Raw genomic sequence first — 22,896 nt, forward strand, 5'->3', positions numbered from 1 at the left:
TTTAATCTATTTCTTAATGATGTTTATACACACTCTAATGTTTTAGCAAACCAGTAAAATAAAACTGCAGCAAAGAGCCATATAATTTTTAAAACTTACCACATTATTGAGTAAATTACTTCTGTTGAATGTAAAGAGCTTCCAGCATGGTTGTTCTTACTGTATATTTCTCTGTATAATGTTATAATTGCTGCCTCTGGGAGTTTGTTTCCTCTCTCTTGTTAAATATGTGCATATGCTTTTGTCGCGCTTTTGAAAACAGTTGTACAATTACGTACGACTGTTTTCCATACAGTCAAAAAACGACAGAGAAAAAAGCGCGGCCCCTTTAATAAAAGGCGCCACTGTGATTGGTTGAATCCATTTTGTTGCAGGAAGCAGAGACTCACTCTCCACGATTTTCAGCGGAGCACCTACAACTAATTTAAACGTTTTCAACGTTGTTAAGGTAAAACTAGTTAGTAAGTCACGCTTAATACCGTGTGAGAAAACAGTAACATTAATGAATTTGCCACGTTGTGTAGCCGTTTAGCCGGCTAACCTTGCTAGCGTCAGCGTGAAGCGGCAAATTTGAAATAGCAGCTAGCCAAACCTTATGCGAGCTAGCAAACATTTGTAACTTCGCGTCTCCTTCGGTAAATTCAGCGATTCTGCTAAAGTTAGCACAGATAAAACGTTCTTGCTCTTTCTTTAACCGTACTTTGTTAGTAAATAACGACTTGCAGGTAACGCTAGCTTAACCGTCGGTTACGTTATGCTTGCACCAGTTAACGCTAACGTTTAGTGTTGTTTATAATTTGATGTTGTTTTAATTGTTAACGTTATCAGTGGGGGAAGGAATACTCAGATAGTAATACTACATTGTAGAAATACTGGGTTACAAGTAAAGACCTGCGTTAAACAAATAATTCAAGAAAAAGTTCAAAAGTGTTAGCATCAAAATATGTTTAAAGTAAAAGTACTCGTTCAGATTGGCCCATTTCAGAGTAATTTATATCATATTGTTGGATGTGTAGTCATCATTTTAATGAAGTTCTTAAAGTAGGGCTAATTGTTACTACTTAAAATACTGCGGACTAGCTTAATGGACGGCCGGTTAGCTCAGATGGTAGAGCATGAGACTCAGTCTCTCAGGGTCGTGGGTTAGAACCCGACTCCGGGCCATAGGACTTCGGTGCATTGTGGACTGGGCGGCAGTAGCCCCCGCGGCCTGGGCCTGGACCCAGATAAGCGGAAGATGACATGACTAGTTGTTTGCTAAAGCTGCTAAATAAATGTAGTTGAATAAAAAGTACTATATCGGGTGAAGCAGAGGTACCTTAAAATTGTACGTGAACATAGAACGTGGATAAATGTACACATATTACTACAGTGGCTAAATTATATGATTTTAATGGTAAAGGTTTGATGTAATGCTATAACTAAACATTCTTTCTCACAGATGATGCGAAGACCCCGAGCAACAACTGGCAAAGTTGTGAAGTACAGAGATATGGACTCTGACCGGTAAGCAACTTCTGCTCATTCATTCGTTGCAGCCATTATATTTGCGCATGCAGTTCATTTTTTTTGCAACAACAGCATATTTGTGTTCAGGGTCACAGGAGCAGTTTTGGTCTGCCATCACTGTTAGGGATGATGTTAACAGTTCACCATATCCCCAGTTCATCACAGAGCTAATAGAGACACAAACAGGCATATAGATCTTAGCTAGTTGGACACTAGCCTGTTTTAAGTGTTCCGGAGGAGACCAGGCAAACCTTTGGACAACACATCAAATTTAGCATGAAGAGCCAAATCCTGTTCTAGAATTATAATTAGCTGATTTTCCACTTTGTTCGTACTCTACCATCAGATCCTTTTCCCTGACAGTTAGTAGTGATGAGGACAATGAGGAATGGAGGCCACCAGAGCCAAAGCCAAAAGCTCCCATCAAAAACGCCCCTGCAGCAGGGGAGAAGAAAGCAGCTGCCAAGAGAACTGCTAAACCAAAGGAGCCAAAAGCACCCAAAGAACCTAAAGATCCGAAGCCAAGGGCACCACGCAAACCTGCAGCAGAACGGAAAACACGGGCCCCTACAATGCTGAAGAATTCTGGTACCTCTGCGGTGGCTGGAAGAAAGAGGAAAAAAAATGATGACGTAAAAAACGATGATATGGCTGAGGAAGACAAAATAGAAAATCAAACAAAGTGTCCAGAGGGAGAGGGGGCTCAAGAAAGTGGACAAAGTAACAGAATGAAAGAGGAGGTAAGACTTATGCCCATTTCAGTAAGAGCATCTGCATACACACATGCTAATATAAAGGATATGAAATAGAGTTGACAATAATTATAAGCACAGGTTGTTAGTATATTTTAGAACTGTGCAAATTCATGACTGAATTTAGAACATCTGTTTGTTGATGAACTCTGCACAGCTTACTGAATGAACTAAACTCTTTTTGCTGGGTTGACCTTCTTTGAAACAAGCTGCGAAGGCGGCAAACATATCCTTTGTGTGTGGCTAATCTTTCCTTTTATAATCCTTTTTAAAATTTGTTTTCTGTTATCACTGTTTTTCTTTTTCTTGTAGAGGGTGTCATTTAGTGTCTCAGAAGCCCATGACACAGACAGATGGGCAGATGAGGGGCCATCACTATCTGGGTTTAGACTAAAGAAAGAAGAAGTAAAGGAGGAGAATTTCACGTTTGATGAGCCCTGCCTAAAGAAACAGAAGACCAGTGGTGCCTGCCTGGGACAACCGACTGCTTTACCATTATCAGAAGAACAAACTCTGAGGAATGAGCTCAACATGGACTGGGACCTGACTAAGGTATTGTTGGGTTTGTGGATGTGTTTTGTGTGTGGGGAAAGTGAATGTCATGCAATGCTGAAACGTGTGGTTGGTTGCACTCATGAAGCTGCCTACACCAAACAGCAGTAAACAAAAAGTGTTTTTACATTTGCATTTCTACATAGGTTAGCAAGCTAATTCAGAGCTCACTAGGACACTGTTGCCAACATGACAATTAGTCACCTTGAAATAAGGTTGGTAAACTTTGTAGGGGACCTTACCCTTTTAAGAAAAGTTGGATCCTAAGATGCAAAGAATGGGAGTGGATGGTAAATATCAAAAGATAGCATAAAACTTTACTGTTACATATTGGTATCTCTTCATTACTGAAAACACTGTGCTTCAACAGCTATCCAGTCACAGAGTTGGAGACCCGCTGTGAGTGCAGTGTGTGTGTATTGCTGGTAACAATACGCTAAAAATACAGTAAAATAATCCACCACCTACAATGAAGGAGATGGAGAACATACATTTTCATAACACACTTAGATCATTTTACCTTCCTCCATTATTATGGAGTGCATTGTAGTGCTAATGTCACAGGCTCAAAGAGAAAACACAAAGCTGTTTCTTATGCATGAATCTTCCTACTTACTCACTGCCTACTTGCTATTTGTGTATAAAGCTGAACCCTTTTAATGTTTGCGTGTCTCTCCCCTCAGTTGTTGTCCACCCTGACGTGTGTGGAGCAGTGGGTGTGTGCAAATATCATCACACTGCTTCGTGAGGAAAACACAGTGCCATTCATGGTGCGCTACCGCAAAGAGATGATTAACCACATGGATGCTGATGCCGTCCGAGATGTTCTGTTGGTGTATGAGGAGTTATGGTAGGAAACATGAAATATCTTAAATTAAATTAAAACAAGAACAAAAACAAAACAAAACTAATACACCTTATCGTCCACTCATACTCTTGCCAGCATACATTAATGCATTGTAAGGCACATTTAGATACAGATTGTAATATATACAACTGATTAGTGACTGGATGAACCATGGCTCTAACTATTTATCTATTATAAATGTACATACTGCACACCTGGCGGGTTATATTTCTACAACATTGTATATATTATTGTACATATCATTCTCCTCCCTGTTTTATTTGTCTATTTTATTTTATTTTTTATTTAATTTAATTTTGCTTTTTATTATTATTGTTCTTTTTTCTTTTCATATATATTTATATATATATATATTTTATTCACTTTTTATGTCTTTATATTTTGTTGCACTGTATTTTTTTAGACTTGCTAAGTGCTGCCTGTTAGCTGTCAACTTGTCCTTTCCTTTCTTTTTGTGGCTTTTTTTACTTGCTGCTGTAACAACAATTTCCCTCTGAGGGATGAATAAAGTATATCAATTTATATCGATGACAGCATATTTGACATTGACCACTAGATGGTGCTAGTGGTCAAGCTTTGAGGCCTGAAACAGTATTAATTGTACATGATTGTTTTACATGAGTATTACTTTGTCTTGTGAGTGTGTCTCTATGTGTTATAATTCTCCACAGTTCATAATCAGTTTTTATTTTTCTTTGTGTATATTTGCATATGTGCGTGTGTTGCTTCAGCACTCTGGCAAAGAAGACCCAGTCTGTGATTCATACCCTGAAGAAGGACGGTGTTCTGACAGCTGAGTTGGAACAAAACCTGAGGCACTGCCGATCAGCTGATGAACTGGATCATGTGGTCAGAATCTTTTTCTTTTTTTTTCCCAAAAGAGATACCATTCGTGTCAATGTGATTTGGAGATCTCATTCGTGGCTGCAATGTTATTTATTCACACTTTCATCTACACCTGAAAAAGCCTCTTACACCGATACTTCATTCAGTCATCTCAGTCCAGTGCTTCTCTCTTTGTCTGTAGTATTCTCCATATAAAAAAGGCAGTAAGCTGACAAAGGCCCGCAGAGCCAAAGCACTTGGCCTTGAGGTGCCTGCCTCTGCACTGATGGACACACCACACACTCTGGATTTAAGGGAATGGGTAAAACCTGATACTCAAGGTGAGACAAACACATACGCTAAAAGTGAAGAGTTTTGTAGAGGTTAAATGGAACATAGAAGAGAAGATTTTTAACTTCATAGATCATGTTTGGAGAAATTACTGACACTAGCTGTCTTTTATGGAAAGATCTTGAGTAGTCTAGGATATCACTTGAAATAGGGCACACAGCAAATGGTCACCGATTTGCTTCGACGGATTTTTTCAGCTTTGATTCAAATGGTTTAGATGTACAAATTCAGACACATATTTGTACACAAACATATACAATTATATTTGAATTGTGAAAACTTTAACAACGCCTTGTGAAACTATATTTGCTCTTACAGATCACACAAGAGCGCTGTTTTTAAGTACAGTGTGCATGTGTGTGTGACAGGTCTGTCATCGGTGGAAGAAGTGGCTCGAGGTGTGGAGCATATCTTGGCTGATATGATAGCCAAAGACCCTGAGACACTCACCTACGTCAAAACGCTGTGAGTACATATCCACATACCTACAGCGGTTCAAATTTTTTGTGATTATATAATCAAGCACTGTGCATTTCTTCTGTCCTCCTCTCTGCTTTTGTGTCTTATGCTTATTAGAATCAAAGGATCTCTTGCCCAGTACATTAAATCTGTGTTTCTTTCTTTTTTGTGTCAGGTGTGAGAACAGTTTTGTGACCATCCAGTCGTCTGTGTCTAAAACAGCACTAAAGGAAAAAGAGCAGGGGACAACTGTCCAAAGCCACCAAAACCCAGGGGCTCAGCGAAACAAAAACATTGACAAGTTCCACCTCTACTGTGACTTCACCTGCAACGTCCAACGCATCCAGCCCCATCAGGTAGTCATAGTCAATGTGTGTCTTGTTGCACATTTATCCATCCATCCTTACCACATTATATAAAGCTGTCAAGCTTATGGGCCCAATTTTTATGGAGAGTTTATCGATAATGCAACAGAGCAATTACCATAAGCTGCAACAAATATTGTGCCAAAGGACAGCTACATTTCACACTCGAAGCATACTCACAAATGCCATACATTTTTTTGTGTTTTCTTTGTGTTTTTTTGTAGTTTATTGTACTTGCACACAGGCCAGCTGAAAATGGAGGAAATGGGAATAAAAAGCAATAAAGGATAACAATTCCCATTACTTCTTAACAGTACATTTTCACTAATAATCTCTGTTCACTCTGTTTCGACTTGCTGAATACACACACACACACACAGACACACATGAACAAAAGCACACCATCTGTTTGTGTTTGTGCCATTTCTGTCAGCTTCATGCGTGCCGCTTCTGAATGCTAGCGATGTCAGTCGCAGTTAGCCTTGTCTGTGCCTCCACATTTACCCCTCCTGTGCCCTGCTCTACCTCCTCTGCTCCCCCTCTGTCCCTCTAGTGACTGGTGGGTTACTCAGAGTTGGTCCCGGGCCTCATGTGTCACCATAGCTTCCATCACCCGCTGCCTCTCTGCCACACCACACTCTCTGGCAACCACACTCTGCCCTACAGTCATAAAATCACATACACATACATTCGCGCACACACACTTGCTCACACACAAGCACACCCTGCAAGTCCCCTCGTTCTCTCCTCTTAACATATGTGACATGTCCCCTGCCGACATGCCATTGGATTAGGAAGCTTTGATTGACAGGCGCTCTCCTGTAGTGACAGCTACTGCTGCTGGGCCCACAGGCGGATGGAAGGATGTGGAGAGGGAGTGGGGGCGGTGAAGGGAGGGAGAGAATGAACAGATGAGCGATGTTGAGGTGCGTCCATCACTTATCTCTCTTGCTCTGCTCTGATCTACCTCCCTCCCTCTCTCCTTTTCTGACTAAACCTCAGCCCCCCAATCTACTCCACACCTCCCCTTTTCCCCTCTCCTGCGAGGACTTTAATTCGATGACTCGCCTTTGTCACGGAGCGTTAATCCACAGGCAGCTGTGACCCTGCTAGCTGTCGGATTCCGGCTAAAATGAACCTTTTCTAGCCGTCAAGTTGGCGGGAAGGGGGAGCAGGTGGGAGATGTGTTTTGACAGGAGGCATGTGTGTGAGCACACACTTGCCTGTTTGTTTAAGGAGGACAGGGCATTGTATGAAGAGTGCGATAAAGACATGTTAGAGTTGGTCCACTGAACATGCAAATTCACCTGTAGATTGTTAAGACTAAGACATACAAAAACAAATAAGGTTTGTAAAGGCAGTGGTAAGACTAAAGAAAGATGAAACATGAATATTCAGTATTCAAATGCACTTTGGGAATAGAAATATGGGTCTGTGACTAACGCTGGTTTTAAATGATCATTTCATCTGCTGTCAGATTACTTGTTTAGTCCTACCAGCTAAGACGTTTATTTTTTATAAGACAAAGAAAAGCGGCAGATTCTCACAATTTAGAAGCTAGAACCTGAGAGTGTGTAGCATTTTGAAAAATGACTTTATATTATAATTAATCAGTCATCAAAATAGTTGAATTGACTAATCATTTCATAAAAAAGTATTTTTATGGAATGTAGTAAGTCCTTTGATGTTTGCCTTTATTGAATTATATAAAGTTTTATAAATTCAATTAAAGTTAGAGTTTAAAAAGCTCTGGTATTCAGCTTGTCTTAACGCTTAACCCGTTTGACATATCTAGTTGAGATGCCTAGCTTTGATTTAATTCCGTCAGATTTGATTTGAGGCCTTCTTCGGAGGGTGCGCATTTACCTTATAGCTATTAGCAGCTGCTATGTGCTTGAGTATGCCAGGGTGGATTTGTTGAATGTGCAATGGGCTACTTTTAATGCGATTTACGTTGTGATCAAATGGTAGTTTAGCGCTCCAGTCTGGGGCTCCCCTGCAGTGGAGCTTGGGTAAACGGAACTGTTTCATCAATTAAACACTCTTTTTTGATGGACACGTGGAACCAAAAACAAGTTTATTTGCACTGTCGCTCACTACTACTTCTTGTGGTATGCTGCTGCTGAACGTAATTTATTTATCAATATTGCAAAACATGATAAATTATCAAGAGAGTTTACAACAGCATACAGAAGTGGTATTTTTTACACATCATGTTAACAATGACCCTTTTACCATTTCAAGAGTAAGGGCCCCACACAAAAATGTACGTGTTTGTAGTGTAGTGAAAACATTCTCTATCAGTGCTTTCTGGTCTGTTTAATGCCCTTCTGCCTTCTTTATTGTACTGTTAGAAATATTCAGTATTTACAACTGAGATACTGAAAAGAATAATAAAACATTTGGTAAAGCCAAATGTTAAACTATAAAATACATAGGCAGTGTTAGTTGAATTGCCTTTCCCCTCTTGGATGTTGGATTTTTCCTTAACATCCATCAGAATCGGTGCAATGTTGTTTTGTTTTTGGATAAAATAGCCTTACATTTCATTTGCTGTACCAGTTATAATTTTGTTGAGCATTTTATGCTCAGCATTTCTTTTTTTTTTTTAAACCCACTTGCACCTATACAGGTAAGCCTTACTTTTTAGGATAAAGCAATCTGCTAATCGCTTTGTTCAGCTGTTACGAGTACAACCACTGTTTTTATTGGGTGTGTCAGCCAGGCCAAAAAGTGTGCAAGCCTGCTGTAAATGTGTCTATGTCGGTATGTGTGTATCTGTTTGTTTATCCCTGATATGTTGGATGGATAGATGTGTTGATGACAGTATTCCTCTAAAGAAAGGGTGAGAGAGACAAGGAGACAGAGAGAGAGAGAACAGTTGCTGGCTGACTGCCCTCCCTTGGGGGCTGGCGGAAGGATGAAGGGGCATCCAGGGAAGACAGTCTGTCTGGTCTTGTCAGGGTTTGGCCAGCACTTGGCTACCTGTCACTCCTGGCCCATCTAACACACAAACACACACTTCTCACTCTGTCTCCCATCACCCTTCCTTCCAGATCACTCTCTGTGTCCCACCAGTGACACAACCCAGGCAGAAACTGAGAGATGTACGGATAGACACTAGGTTATTTAACATCAGCAAGGACAGTGGCCAACTACCAAAGAAAACAGGGCAAGGACACAGATCGTACAAATGTTGCGACAGCCAGATATTCACCACTGTTAAGGTTTGGCAGCCAGGCAAAGAAAAGACTCATTTTGGGTTTTTTTGGTTGTTAAAATACAAGACAGCAAAAGTTTATGTTGGGGTTAATAGATTTGAAGCAGTGCCCATCTGTACTGCTTTAAAATGTACATTTATCACACAGGCAACAAATGGAAGGATGACTTGGCAAATGTACAAAATCTGGTAAACTGAATCTGCATAAATACTTTTTAAGATAATATAAATCTTTTTTTTGATGATGCCCATATTGAGTTCTTAAATACTTGTTCATCCCCACATTCACCAAGACGAGAGCATGTGAGGTGAAGTGGAGGAATCAGCCTGGAATGCATGACTGTCATGTAAAGACAGCATGTCATTTGTCATTAGACAAAATGATCGCAAAACGAACTAATGTCGAACCCTGAGAAAACAGTTTTGTATTTACCACTTTAATTTCACTCATTGGCTCTTCCAGATGTTTAGAGAGTCCAGAAACAGGTGTCGTTCCTCCTTCCTTGGGCAGCATGTGAAACTTCAGAGCTTTGATGAAGATTGTTTGAGAAATCTCATCACAGTCAGTGCAGCAGCCTGGGGCAGAAACATGCCAACAGAAGATTTAACTTTCGTCATAATTCACCAAGCTCGCTGCATTAATTCTTGCCTCTGCTATGCCATTAGCTGTGTTTTTTATTTTTGTGTGCGTGAGTTGCACTCGGGTGCAGCACATCCGAGGGTGCTGCTGAGTGGTAATGGTTGTGGCACCGTGTGTGTGTGGGTGGGTGGGTGGGGGTAGGCCTTGCGGTCTCAGTGCTGATGGTGGCGTTATGGTGGCATTTGTCAGCTTGCTTCTTCCGCTTGGGCTCCAGATTGACGTCTTGTTTCTTGGCCCTGTTCTGTGGCAGGCTAAAGGTTCCCCAATGAAAAGGTCAGACACTTACTACTGTTTGCTTAACAGCATGTAACAGTTCCTCTGAGGGGGGACCAGAACACAACACAACAGGCCTGGCCACAGGATACACTCTTGGGCTCATCACTTTTACATGTGTTTGTGGAGAGTTTTGTTTTTGTGCTTGTGTATAGAGGTTTGGGAGCATGTTTTTTTTTTTTTTTTTTTTTTTAATTATTATACATATATTCTGTGTATACAATTAAACCCTGTCTAACCCAAACTAAGTCCACTGTATACAAATGGTAATTTTTATTAAAAATATTTACCCTCCTTTTCTTTTCCTATTCTAGTTATACGGTGCTGCTATGTGGCAAACAGCTTAATATTTTGAAATTAATGACATTAAATTTTTTTTCAACAGTTCCATAAGTGATCAATAGCTTTTGTTGTGGTTTATATTCAATTGAAATTTGAACAAAACCACAGTAATATTTTGCTGTAAAGAAATAAGATCTATCTCTGTTTTTCAACTGTATTAGTAAAGTGATCAAACTACAAATATAGCCTTAGATTCCTTTGTGTTTATGCTCACCTGTGTGCCCTGAGTATAAATTTTATTGTATTGCATTAACCAGGGGAAATGTGTGTGTGTGTGTGTGTGTCCTTTCTTTCATGCATGCATGCGTACATGGACAGACCCTGGCTATTAACCGAGGGGAGAGTCTGAAGATTTTGACAGTGAAGGTGAACTTTCCCGACAGGGTGAGGAGTGACTTCACTAGGTGGTGCATCAACAACAGGTCAGAAAAACATTCATACACAAAACTCTTACACACACTGACAGGCAGGCAGGCACACACACAGTTCATATGTGTGTCTTCTTCCAATGGTTTATGTGCGGAAGGCTGAGATAACCTGATTCATATTCTATTACAATAATATAGTTATTTCCTTGTATTTATGATACTTTCACATATATGGAGAGATCATTGATTTTGGTCCTTGGCTACTTCAGGTGGATGAGGTTGACAATATGCGTAGCAAAACAACTACAGATTCTTCTTTGATGAAAATGTTCAGATGGTTCGAATTGGCACTTGATTGGTCCTGAAATACTGAACACTAAATTGCTTTTCAACGTGACAAATATGAAGGCTCCTCACTTTTATACGGTCCTTTCATTGGTCAAGGTTCATTCTTTATGTTTCTTTAGAAGAGATTTTACCCTGAGCAATAATTGAGTTGAATGATAAAGAAAGCAGTAACTCAAAGAATTCGCAGTGGATTTATATGCTTTTTCTTCCCCAATAAAGTACAGTTTAAAGAAGCGTGTTAAATTATTATTTTTTTTTAAAAGATTTTTTATGTAGAGCTCTTACATCAGTTTGCACTGCTGTACCATTTATTTTAATTACACTTAAGTATTCTTTTGAATTTTAAGTTCAGTAACATGTTTTTCATTTATAAAGCAAAATACAAAAATGTGTGAACGTGAAGCAGCACTTTGCTGACATATGTCCTCAGTCAACTTATCTTAGGTAAATGAGGGTTAAAGAAATAAAATTGCACTTTATATTTAATCATGAGGCTGTTATTTGTTTAAAAGGAATTGTCTGTTATTGTGACACCAAATGTCCTACAGAAAACTCCAGCTTAATGAAAAAAAGAATAAAGTAAATTTCTTGCACTAATTGAGTATTTCTGATTTGTGTGGTGTAGGATATTGTTGTTCCAAACTGACGGTTTGTATGTTTTAAATTTGGCACGTTGTTTTTATGCTGGATGCCCTTCCTGACGCAGCCTTTTACACAGGGAGAGCATGCAAACTTCACACAGGAGTGCTCAGACCAGGGCTTGAATCTAGAACCCTCTTGCCGCAAGGCAACAATGCCAACCACTGCACCACTGCCCCTGTGTGTGGTGTAGGATGTGTGGTATATTTTTTCCTGAGAGGGAGAGTGTCAGTTTGCAGACAAGGGAACGTCACACCTTTTCACCTTTTCACCTTTTCTTTGCTATTTAAATATAGGTGGAGGCCAAAGACATTTGCAAGAGGAGAGCTTCAAGCACTCATCAGGAATGCAGTAGAAGACTCATATAAAAGGCTTATTCTGCCTTTCCTCACGAGGAGTTACAGGTATTTTACGTTTGTTTGTTTGTGTGTTTGCTTTCAGGGCTTTTTCTACCTTTGATGACCACTTATTAATTTCCATTATGTCCCTATTCATTGTCCCTCTTTTCCCCATCTCCCACCTTTCTTTTTTTCTCTCTTGTTTTTGTCTAAATTCTTTCCCACTGTCATTCACTATATATTTTTACCCTAATCAAACATATTTCTCTGCTCTCTGTTATGGCTCTTTTTTTTGTGATATTCACTCCTTTTCCCATCTTTTTTTTTAATCTCTCTGTCCCTCTCTTTAGGATTAAGTTGACAGTAGCAGCAGAGAAGGAATCAATTGCCATGTTTGTGCGGAACCTCCGCCAGCTCCTGTTGGTGTGTCCAGTCAGAGGCTGTGTCATCATGGGGGTGGACCCTGGCTTTAGAAATGGCTGTAAGCTGGCAATCCTCTCCCCCACTGGTAGGTAAACTCATAGTGTACTGGACTCTGGTGCATACAGTTAGTATTCATGAAAATAGGCACATTCATAGTATATCACTCACCTGCTTTTGCATCCGGAACTATAATGCTCAAGAGCATACTCATTCACAAGGTCACATCTTCTTTATTACAATCTTTTTGAAAGCTCTGCTGTTGGCCCATTGAGGCTCTTAGGCTGCAAGTATGTTCAGTTCAATTCAATTTTATTTATATAACTTTAATAACTTCTTATGCATACATATCTGGAACAGTCTGACTAGTAGTAGTATACTTTTGTTAGGTCTGACTGAACGCGACCTGGCCATTGTCATAGATGTTCTCCAAATTAGTGTTGGCTTCTCTTCATACATATAATTGGGGGTTATATTTTGATGCATTCACTAAGAATAAACACTAATTACTATGTAAGAGCAGAACAGTATTTTTCTTGTAATTGTAGTCACATATTCAAGCATATTAATTATCTGCTCTTGCACCACTAGGAACGTTGTTACCGTTAAGTTGTGTGTGCATGTGCATGTCAGAGACTAGATACCAGTTGGCATGACCCTGGTGGGTGGATTATGTGTGTGTGCATGTGTGTTTTTTGTGCGTCTACTGTACTGTACTGTATGTCTCAGCATGTCTCACAGTGGGTGTGGCTACACACTGTGCTAGGGTAGGTCCCACCCTCTGGGTGACTGATTGTGTGGCCACAAGTCACGCTGACACACTTACAACAGACAGACACCGGCATATATCGCGTGTCAGGCATGGTACGGTCACGGGTTTGGTGGGTCCTAGCTCACATGACTTCCTGTCAGAGCTGTCCATTCAGATCTGCACTCCTGCTCTGAGGAAGCTGGAAGCTGGCAGGGGCTGGACTTCCTATGGAGGCTTATACAGTGCAGATGTGAAGTTCATAAATTCTAGAATCTATTTAGAGCATTACTGCCTCATTAGACAGCATACAGTGGAGAGACATTAGCTGATAGTTTACTCTACTGAGCCCTCCCTTCTTATCATTATACTTTGTCAGCATCATTGTACTGTCTCTCTGCTTTCAGGCCAGATCCTCCATACTGATATTGTGTACCTGCATGATTCAGGCCAGCGAAGGGAAGCAGACAAACTGCGCCACCTCATGATCAAATACAGGTACTGCTGCTTTGGTCTGTTTAAGTTGAGTTTATTGATCGTAGTATTTATCAGTAGGGAAAGTGAATTGTGAAACTAATCAAATTTTTTAAAACTTTGTCGATGCTTTCTTAATCCTCATTGTCTTTCTCCTCTTCCTCGTCCACACTAGCGTTACCAGGGTTGCCCTTGGCAATGGGACAGCATGTCGTGAGACTGAGTCCTTCTTCACAGACCTCATCTCCAGCCGCTATTTTCACCCCCTGGATGTGTCCTACTGGTAAGGTTTCACCCAGTTTGACCTGAAACAGGTAACTGGGCCCATGCTAGAAGAGACCCCACTGTCCACAGGACTAAGTTCCAGGGTATAGTCTGATATTTATGGGGTCCACAAGATTCACAAATAACGAATTATTTGTTGACACTGATGAACATCCCACAGTGGATTTAGTATGTTTCATTAAAATAAACTGCATTTCATATTTTACATTGTTTGAAAAACCCCATAAGCATGTTACAAGACTTGGTGGTCTTTGTATAAAAATGGAGAAAGTTAAGTGTGTGCAAAGGAAAGAATGGGTGAACAAAGGGGGTGAGGGATTTGGAAGGGTAAAGAACAGAGAAGGAAAATGTGTGGGAGCGAGAAAGCGGGACACAGATGGAGAGAAAGACAAATTGGAATGTGTCCCTCAAGCGAATATTGTCTATTAAAGCCATCTGGACTTTGTTTCACTTCGGTCCAATTAAAGAGAAGTTTTGCGGTGCGCGTGTGTCTGTGAACAGGCCAGTCCACACTTCAGAATACAACAGCACAGAGCCTTGATCCAAGCATAATAACCACTGGCCTCTCCTTGCTCCGTCTCTTTCTCTCTCTGCTGAGTTCCATGTGTGTGTTTGTTGACTTGAGGTTAGCATTGGGACCACAGCCTAGAATGATTCTGAGCTTCGCTTGAACGTGTGTGTGTACGAGAGTTTTCTCAGTATCTTTGAGTTCATGCACACATGCACACTCCAGAGGTCACACCTTTGGTTCAATAGCCAGTGTTTTTTCTCTAAAGTTCCATTTTCTGTCTATTTGCAAGAACAGAAACAGTCAAAGTGAAGGGTTTATTAAGTTAACTTCCACTTGATTATTTTCATGAAGGACGTTTTTTTCTTTTGAGCAGGCTTGAGCACCTCCAGAGCAGCAAAATTTCACATCTTGATATAATGTCTCTCTTGTTCATTCTTTTGCTGCAGCTATTGGCATTCAGGCTTTTCGCAGCACGTAGGAATGTTGGACTTCTGTTTGATGTGGTGATGGCTGAATTTCCTCTATCACCTGATATGATTAACTATATTTTTGCAGTGCGAAACACATGTATAAATGGTCTGCCTTTACCTTAGCAGGGTTTGTGGAATAAAGGCGTTTGCAAGTGCATGAACTTTGGAAGAGCAGAGAGATGTTATTTTGATATTAGCCATAGAAATATGGTGGTTGTTATCCAGATGATATCGCTCTGAAGTCGTCTGGTATTATGCCTCACTCTTGTTTCTTTGGACTGTGGCTGATGTAGGCTCAGAAACATGCTTTTCTCTTCTCTGTCCTTCTCCTCTATACATCTTCTGTCTCATTCTTCATATTTCTCTCTGCACTCCCCTTCCCTGTTCTCTTCCTTGTCTGTCTTTGTCTCCATCATCTGTCCTGTTTTTTTTTTTTTTTTTATAAAAGCCCATTCAACTAAATGTGCTTTTCAAATGCCCTGCAAAATCCAAGTGTAGGCTTCTCCCGATCTTCCCTCTGAGATGAGGTCCCCCACATATGTGTTTGAAATATAAGACTCTGGGGTATGGGCCCACTTTACATATCAGTATTACACACACTATGGGATATATGTGATACCTGGGTGGGGTTCACCTCAAATTGCTGGACACATATGAAATTTTAGCTCTATTGTAAAGCCATGGAACATCAACACATGATTTTACAGTGATACTGGATGTTTCAACAAACCGTGTAGATTAGCTTTAATGATTAGCGTCTTTTCTTTAGTCTGTGATTAAAATAGAATTTTTATTTTGCAATTAATGATCACTGACTTATATACAGAGAATGCTTTTCTTCAAAAGAAGTTTTATTTAAACAACTGACATTGTGTTTTTTGCAGGGCAAAATTATTTAATAAATTAGTTATGTGAACCTTAATTAGAAAAAACAATTAAATTATTTTGAAATAATAAGTGAGGAATAAAATTATGTGGTGCTTGGTGCCAATTTTGACCTAAATATCCCTTGATGGATGATGATGATGGGAGCGCAGGGGAAGATGACTGGCCTTAAGGAGCGACGGTTGTAACTAACTATGAGGGTCCTACTCCCCTGCTGACTGACCCACAGCTGACCCTGACCTGCCATTAGGGAAACCTCATTACCACAGCAACAAGGATGATGGCAATGACGGAGAATAGTGATGTAGCATCAGGAACAGCAAGGGGTCTTAGTGCTTGCTGTGAATGTCCCTAGTATAATTAATTGACCCAGTTTCTAGTACACTTTGCAACTTTGTGCTTTTCTGTATGTATAAGCATTTATTAATTTGAACTGTTTTTGATCAATAGAGACAGAGGAAGCTGACTCACTCTTGAGCAGCACGTGCTGCAACCTTGCATTGCACAGACAAACTATTCCTAGCCTATTCGGTCTTCTCTGTTATAGTGTATTTACAAAGTCACTGACTCTACTTTCCATCTCCACATTACCATCTGTGTTTCTTTGGCCTCCCTTGTTTTCTCTGCTTTTTCTTTGTCGTCCTCAGCTACTAAAAGCAGCTGTGCACTTGGAAAAATGTATTTCTGGCTCAAAAAGCAAAAATCCACCAAAGTGTGTGTGTGTGTGTGTGTGTGTGTGTGTGTGTGTGTGTGTGTGTGTGTGTGTGTGTGTGTGTGTGTGTGTGTGTGTGTGTGTGTGTGTGTGTGTGTGTGTGTGTGTGTGTGTGTGTGTGTGTGTGTGTGTGTGTGTGTGTGAGAGAGAGAGAAAGGGAGTCAGAGCAAGAGAGAGATTAAATTTCGTCTTCATTGTGTTATTTGACCAGACTGAAGAGCAGTCGTGATTTTAAGATTTTTAACATCATTACCTTGTTAGGTGGGATCAGCTAGTAAAAATGTGACATTTCAAGTGTTGAAAGGTTATTTTAAATTTTGGCAGAGATACTGTTAGAGGTATTATATGACTGTGGTTTGTGTGACTCTGCATATCTGTCTGTACCTACACAAGCACATGCTCATATATAGGCAATTAAGACTTTCCTCTACTCTCCTGTCTTCTCCTTTCCTCTCCTCTGCTCCACCTTGACAGTGCAGTAGTTCATTAAAGACCTCAGCCTCATTTGCACCGTCTGTTTCCTGTCTCCCTGTGAGCCTTCATTGTGTCACCACCCCCACCCTTCTCCACCCTTTATTCTCCATCCGCCTGTCTCTCTCTCTGTCCTTCTGCCTCAGTGCTCAGCTGGAATGACAGCCAGAAATGGCAGCCTGCGGGACATCCTTACTTATATTTTGTGTGTGTGTGTGTGCATTTTTCAGTGCCTTGGTCCTGTTTGAGTAGACTCATCGCACTCACTGAGTCACCTCTTCCATAATTTGTAAGGAGTGTGGCCATTTCTAAATACAGCCCAATAAGGGCACACATTTGTGCATCTTTATGTCGAGGTGTGAATATCTATAAATGGCAATGCAATTTATGCAATGCAACATATGTCGCAGATGGTGATCAGATTACTGATGTATTTTTTTTTGGTAACGAACAGTGATGTGTTAGATATTAAATATGTATTTACAGTAGGCCTGCAGCTTTTTTTTGATAGATCGTTTAAATTTAAAAATAAAATAATTACATAAATAAGAAAATATTTTTTATAGGTTATGCCCATAACTGCTTCTTTGGGCCCAAGATGGCGTTGCCAGCACAAATCCAAAAACCGCAGTAGAAAAAAAAAATAAATAAATAAAATAGCATAGAAGGTATTAGAGGTCAGTATTCTGATCAGTTCACTGTAAGTGTTATCTCATACTGAAATGATTACTGACTTTAGAGTGTTTGTCTTTAATAACAAGCATATGACCTCATGAATATTTTGGCGGCAGCAGTATCCTAGTTACCACCATCACTGTGGATATACAAGGCCTTTTCAGTTAACAGGGTTAAATGATTCACTGTGAAAAATTGCCGAGGATGTGAGTGTTTGTCTTGGATGCTGATGTTGATCATTACATCACAAGGCCATGTTCTCCAATGATTTTCCCACTAATTTAGTTTTTGTTGATTTTTCTGTAATGTTAAGCAAAACCATAAATTATTATTCTTTCAAATCTTATATATTATATCTAAAATTAGAGACAAAGTACAGTATAAGTACAGAAAACGTCAGAAGAAAACAGAATATCAGAAAAATCAGAAAAAATGTAGTTTACTGCATATACAGCATAAATAAAGACACACTGGTGAGTCTAACCAGTGTAACCACAGCATAAAGTGTCAGCTTTTCAACTGCATCACATGCAATTGTCCATGTAACCTTTGCTATTATCTTTGCTGAGTGAGGAAAAAAGTCACCAGATTCAACTCTTCATTACCCTGTTAGATTTACAACAAAGTAACCTTACGTGATTAAGCCTGAACAATGCCTCTGTGACTGACCTGCATCCTGCAGGACATTGTACAGCATGAGGTATTATTTAGCTGACAAGGTTGGTCTGTGCCGATGATGGCCCCCACTGAATGCACATTAGGTTATCTGCCATACAGCTGTGTCCCAATACTTTAAAGACCTCCTGCTGGACATCACTTTGTGACATATTAATTTAAAATCAAACTCCACATCTCTGACTTAAAGAAATTATTTTCCATGTTGTAGGTGGCTTAAACCTGTATGTATTTGGTTGCGAGTATGTGTGTGTTAGGTATATGCAAATATGTGTCTGATGGCCTGGTTATTGTCATTAACAACTGCTCGTGGGTGTGGGTGTGTTCCTTTCTGGCTCTTGACAGACCAGTGCAGCATGACCTTGTCTGTCATTGTGCTTTAGCACTGACTGGTAGAACATGCAGGCTTTGTCAAAGCCCATAAGAGTGCTCAGCGCTGGCCAGACAGATGTAAGAGTTTTTGTGTGTGGTTTTCAGTGGAAATATTTTTGCTCGGTGACGCACAGTGGTCTGTGTCACCTTTGTCAGCTGGTGTTTCTGGATTTTTGTGAGTGCAGCTGATTGGCAGTGAAGGCGCATACACACGCAAACACACACATACCACTGTGAGTCCTGATCTATTGATGCTGAAAATGCAACTCAAATGTGGCAGCACACATAAGGTGTAAAATAAATTAAAGGCCTTTTTTAGGATAGTTACTGTCTTGTTTTAATTTTGATTTTTTTTTCACACTTGTAATTGAACTATAGTACATTTGAATATTTCAGTATGTGTGTTTGGGGGCTGTGTTCATGTAGCATGACACTGTTTGGCTGCAAGAAGCTGATGTTAACGACGAGGGCAGGAATATGTGGGGTAAGGTTAGGGAGATCTTTGGGCAATGGTGATGATACACAGAGACACATACACACACAGGGACCACACAGCTAGGGGCAAACAAAAACGACATCCATTTTCTTGACCACTTGCTCAGTCACTCCTGACGGCAATGAGATGACCGACCCTGTTACTTTTTTCATGAGTACACAAACACATCCTTAAGGGCCTCCGAGTCATCAGCGTTCCTATTTACCGTGGAGGAATGATTTGATTTATTAACAACATATTGATAGGAAATGAAATGAAATGAGTTTGAAATTAACTACATGAAATTACACAGTCTGTTTTATAATGTGATTTATTACATAAATAAAATACATTTACCATGAGATGATTTTTGCCATAGTTAAAACTGCTGCACGTAGCTAATTGCTTGATTTTGTACTCTGTAGCTGATAAAAGTACTATGCCATCTCTCTTTCTAGTAGTCATCATTCTCTCCTTGACTGGTTCATACTTGGAGTTGTCTGAGGGCAGTACAAGCGGTTGCGGAAGGAAAGATACTCAAATAGCCAACAGTGTACGCCTGCACTGACACAAAGACGAGCTTACGATAAGTCCTTGACCGTCTTGCCCTCCAGCTCACTCCTGTTGGGATGAGATCATTGTTACTGGCTAGTTGATGGACCTGGAGGACAGTGGTGTAGACTGTATTTATGGCTCTGTGTGGTTGTGTGTATCCCCTGTCATGTCCTGTGTCCAGGCATGCTCCCAGGGCCAGACTGATGGAGTGATGAACATACAGTGGCAGGACCAGCGATGACTGAGTGAGATCCAGGCACTCAGGCCTTACCGAAGGTTTGAAGGTTGGATAGAAGGAGGCGCAAAGGGGCAGATGAATTTAGGGGCATGGAAAGGCCTCAGTCTGGGTGTACCCCCTTCTCAAAAGAGAAACATGTACCTATAGTTACATGAGAAGGTTATGTCTCTACAGGATGTTATAGAGGAACACAGAAAAATGGTAGAAATGTTTAACACATCTAAATATAATAAAATGATGTAAAGACAAAATCTTCAAAAATATAAAATAAATGACTTGATGGCGGAATGTCTATAGTCCTCTCAAGGCTCTGTTTGACCACTTATTCAGTGGACTTCCCTCAAGATTAATTTGACTTGTAACTTGTAGAATTTGATTTAATTTAATTTAATTTATATAGCCCAATGTCACAAATCCCAAATTTGCCTCAAAGGGTTTAGCAATCTGTACAGCATATGACACCCTCTGCCCTTAGATCCTCAGTTTGGTGTGTTACACCACCACAGCTGAGCAGTGTTTCTTGAAAAAGGTTTATTTTTGTTTATTTGTGTAGCTTGTCATGGGAAGGGAAGTGGCGGTGTGCTGAGGACCTTTGGCATTCGCAGGTGGTGGACAGAGAATATCTGCCAGCCTGGTCCATATCACCCACACCTACCTCTCCCCTCCCACCATGCCTCGCTGGTGGTCAGCCTCTGTCCCTTCTTCTTCCCCCTCCTTCCACCCATCCACCATGCTATTGTCCCCTAGGGTTCCGCTGTTCCCTGTGACGGTCCTGCGTGTGACAAACATGTGTGATGAGTCTGTGTGACATGCCATGTGTGTATTTGTGATTTGCTGCGTGTGTGTGTCTGTCTGTGTGTGTGTGTGGGTGTGGTGTGTATGCGTTTGTGTTTGTGCATGACACAAGTGCCTTTCCTGCTACCAGATTGACATGAGTGTCTGTGAGGCTTTGCTCTTTTGAGACGTGCCTCACACTGGCAGTTGGAGTTTATGTGTGTGTGCGTGTGCCTGGCTGCCTTCTAGCGCCTCGCTGGAGACTGACGGCCCCTGACACCTGCCATTTGGACGCTTTTCTCTGTGAAAAATGTCATCGTCTTTAGACCCGACGTGTGTGTGTGTGTGTCTGTGTGAGAGAGGGAGAGAGAGATGGTGCGTCCCTCAATTTGTCTCCCTGAGGTCAGGCTTTGCAGCTGACTGCACAATGGACCCAAGCTGTTTGAGCAGCCGGGACAGAGAAACTTATGTATGTGTGTGTGTGTGCATATGTGGACGTGTGTGTGTGTCTGTGTGTTAATATAAATGTATTTTGGGATAGTAAAATGTGACATCACAGCTCCATCTAAGGCAATAAATTGAGGCTGTCCAGTTGTCTGAGTTGTGGACAAAAAAAGTGACAGATTAAGCCATTACAGCACTATACATATGTGTGGTGATGATTTTGTACCATAGTTGTCGATATTCACATATGAGGAGAAACAAAATGTAGCTTTTTCTTTGCCTTTCACTGCGTTAACAGGTACCTGAGCTACCGTATCAATCAAAATACGCCATTAGATGAAAAATGTTATCTATAGGTGACCTACAGTAATATGAAGTTGTTGACGGGATCAGTGGGAAATGACAACTAGCCATCTAGGTTTCAGGTCAGAAACTTGAGAGCTGGGGACTGCGCACACGCACACACACCTGAGGCTGTGTAATTTGAAGTTATGATCCAAGGAAAAAATATTAATACTGTCTGTGTCCATGGGCCTAAAATACTTTGAAATACAACAGTTTCTTCAAACCAAACGTCAGTCTTGCATAGTTCTCATAGTACTGTTACAGTTTGAAGGTACATACCTATGAAAAAAGTCTTCCCAGTGTTTGAAAGTTTGAAGTCACACTTGATTTTTTTTTACAGACATTTAGTTTTAAAGTATTAGGCCTTGCATTGCCCTGTGATGGTCACTTGCACTATGCTAGCACTGAGCTGCACTGCAGTGCTATTGACATTTTAAGATATAGGCCTTTGTATATCCGTTTCCCTCTTTTTTGCCCCCTTCCCCCTCCTTCCAACTTTTTGTCCTCTGTATCAGATTAGTTGTTGATATTATTGCCTCTCTTGTTTTCTGACTGATATGATGAGCTGTTTTTAATTTAGATTAGGGATGTGTGTGCCAGAAGGCTGTAATGAGGTATCAAAGTGTGTATCCATCTCTTCCAATGTTAGGTTTCTGGAGGGGTAGCAGGGGACCAGTCATGATGTGTGCGAGGCCCAGGGGCGTGTCTCAAATACGACCGGTAGGAGAACAGATAGGGGAGCCAGTTTGTGACTTTGCCCCAGGATGGGACAGGGATAAAGGCAGGCCTGTGTTTGTGTGTGTGTGTACAATTGAGAGAGCAAAAGAGAGTGTGAATAAATGATAACCCTACAGGGCCACCAAGTCATCGCTTTACACCAAGAGGCGACCACTGACTTTGTCTCTCTGAGAATGTGTGTGTGTGTGTCCATGCTTTGACCATCCACCCACTTAGGCCAGAGAGCTGGGGAGCTGACAACCTTCTGTTAGCTGCCAGGACGATGCCCTCACTATGGCGACAGCCGTGGACGCTGTGGCGATGAGAGCTCAGAGCTGTATCCATGACAGTGCTGTTACCCAGCTGCCCCAGCGGCAGCCTTAATTAAGTTAGACATGATAGGGGCTGGTGGCTTCTCTTTCTTTCCTCTCCCTATTCTCCTGTGTTCTACCATTCTGTGTGTTCTTAATAGCACCTTTTCACTTTTGTCTGCTCAATTTCTCCTCTTCTTTCACTTTTTGTCATTCTGTCTCTGTCCCCTGAACAAAAGTAGCTGTGAGGCGCTGCCACCCTTTCACTTGACCTCCATTGTCCCACTGTGTATGAATGAGGCTCAGAGAGGGAGGTTAGACGTGTGTGTTCTGTGTTTTCTTTCCAAGTGACCTAATTGAAAACCTTGTCCATCTGTGCACACTCTGAGGAAAGAGAACTGCATGAGATGTGAGCAGCGTGGATATTTTTGATTAATGTATATTTGCATGCCTTCTGTATATTGCTCAGCGTAAATTAATGTGTGTGTAT

General features: G+C 40.8%; 1 protein-coding gene across 1 annotated transcript in view; it reads left to right on the top strand.

Moving 5' to 3' along the window:
* The first annotated feature begins 369 nt into the window (after positions 1-369).
* Positions 370-22,896, top strand: part of srbd1 (S1 RNA binding domain 1) — a 47,490-nt gene continuing 24,963 nt past the window's right edge. Inside the window, exons 1-14 of the mRNA XM_041049048.1 lie at positions 370-448; positions 1,442-1,506; positions 1,856-2,249; positions 2,574-2,813; positions 3,497-3,663; positions 4,413-4,530; positions 4,709-4,847; positions 5,226-5,322; positions 5,492-5,672; positions 10,475-10,578; positions 11,808-11,915; positions 12,200-12,357; positions 13,425-13,515; positions 13,667-13,774. Of these exons, the coding sequence (XP_040904982.1) occupies positions 1,442-1,506; positions 1,856-2,249; positions 2,574-2,813; positions 3,497-3,663; positions 4,413-4,530; positions 4,709-4,847; positions 5,226-5,322; positions 5,492-5,672; positions 10,475-10,578; positions 11,808-11,915; positions 12,200-12,357; positions 13,425-13,515; positions 13,667-13,774 (1,970 nt within the window). The 5' untranslated portion in view covers positions 370-448. The remainder of the gene's footprint in view (positions 449-1,441; positions 1,507-1,855; positions 2,250-2,573; positions 2,814-3,496; positions 3,664-4,412; positions 4,531-4,708; positions 4,848-5,225; positions 5,323-5,491; positions 5,673-10,474; positions 10,579-11,807; positions 11,916-12,199; positions 12,358-13,424; positions 13,516-13,666; positions 13,775-22,896) is intronic.

This window comes from Toxotes jaculatrix, chromosome 11 (assembly GCF_017976425.1).
Source record: "Toxotes jaculatrix isolate fToxJac2 chromosome 11, fToxJac2.pri, whole genome shotgun sequence".
In the NCBI taxonomy this organism is placed as follows: Eukaryota; Metazoa; Chordata; class Actinopteri; family Toxotidae; genus Toxotes; species Toxotes jaculatrix.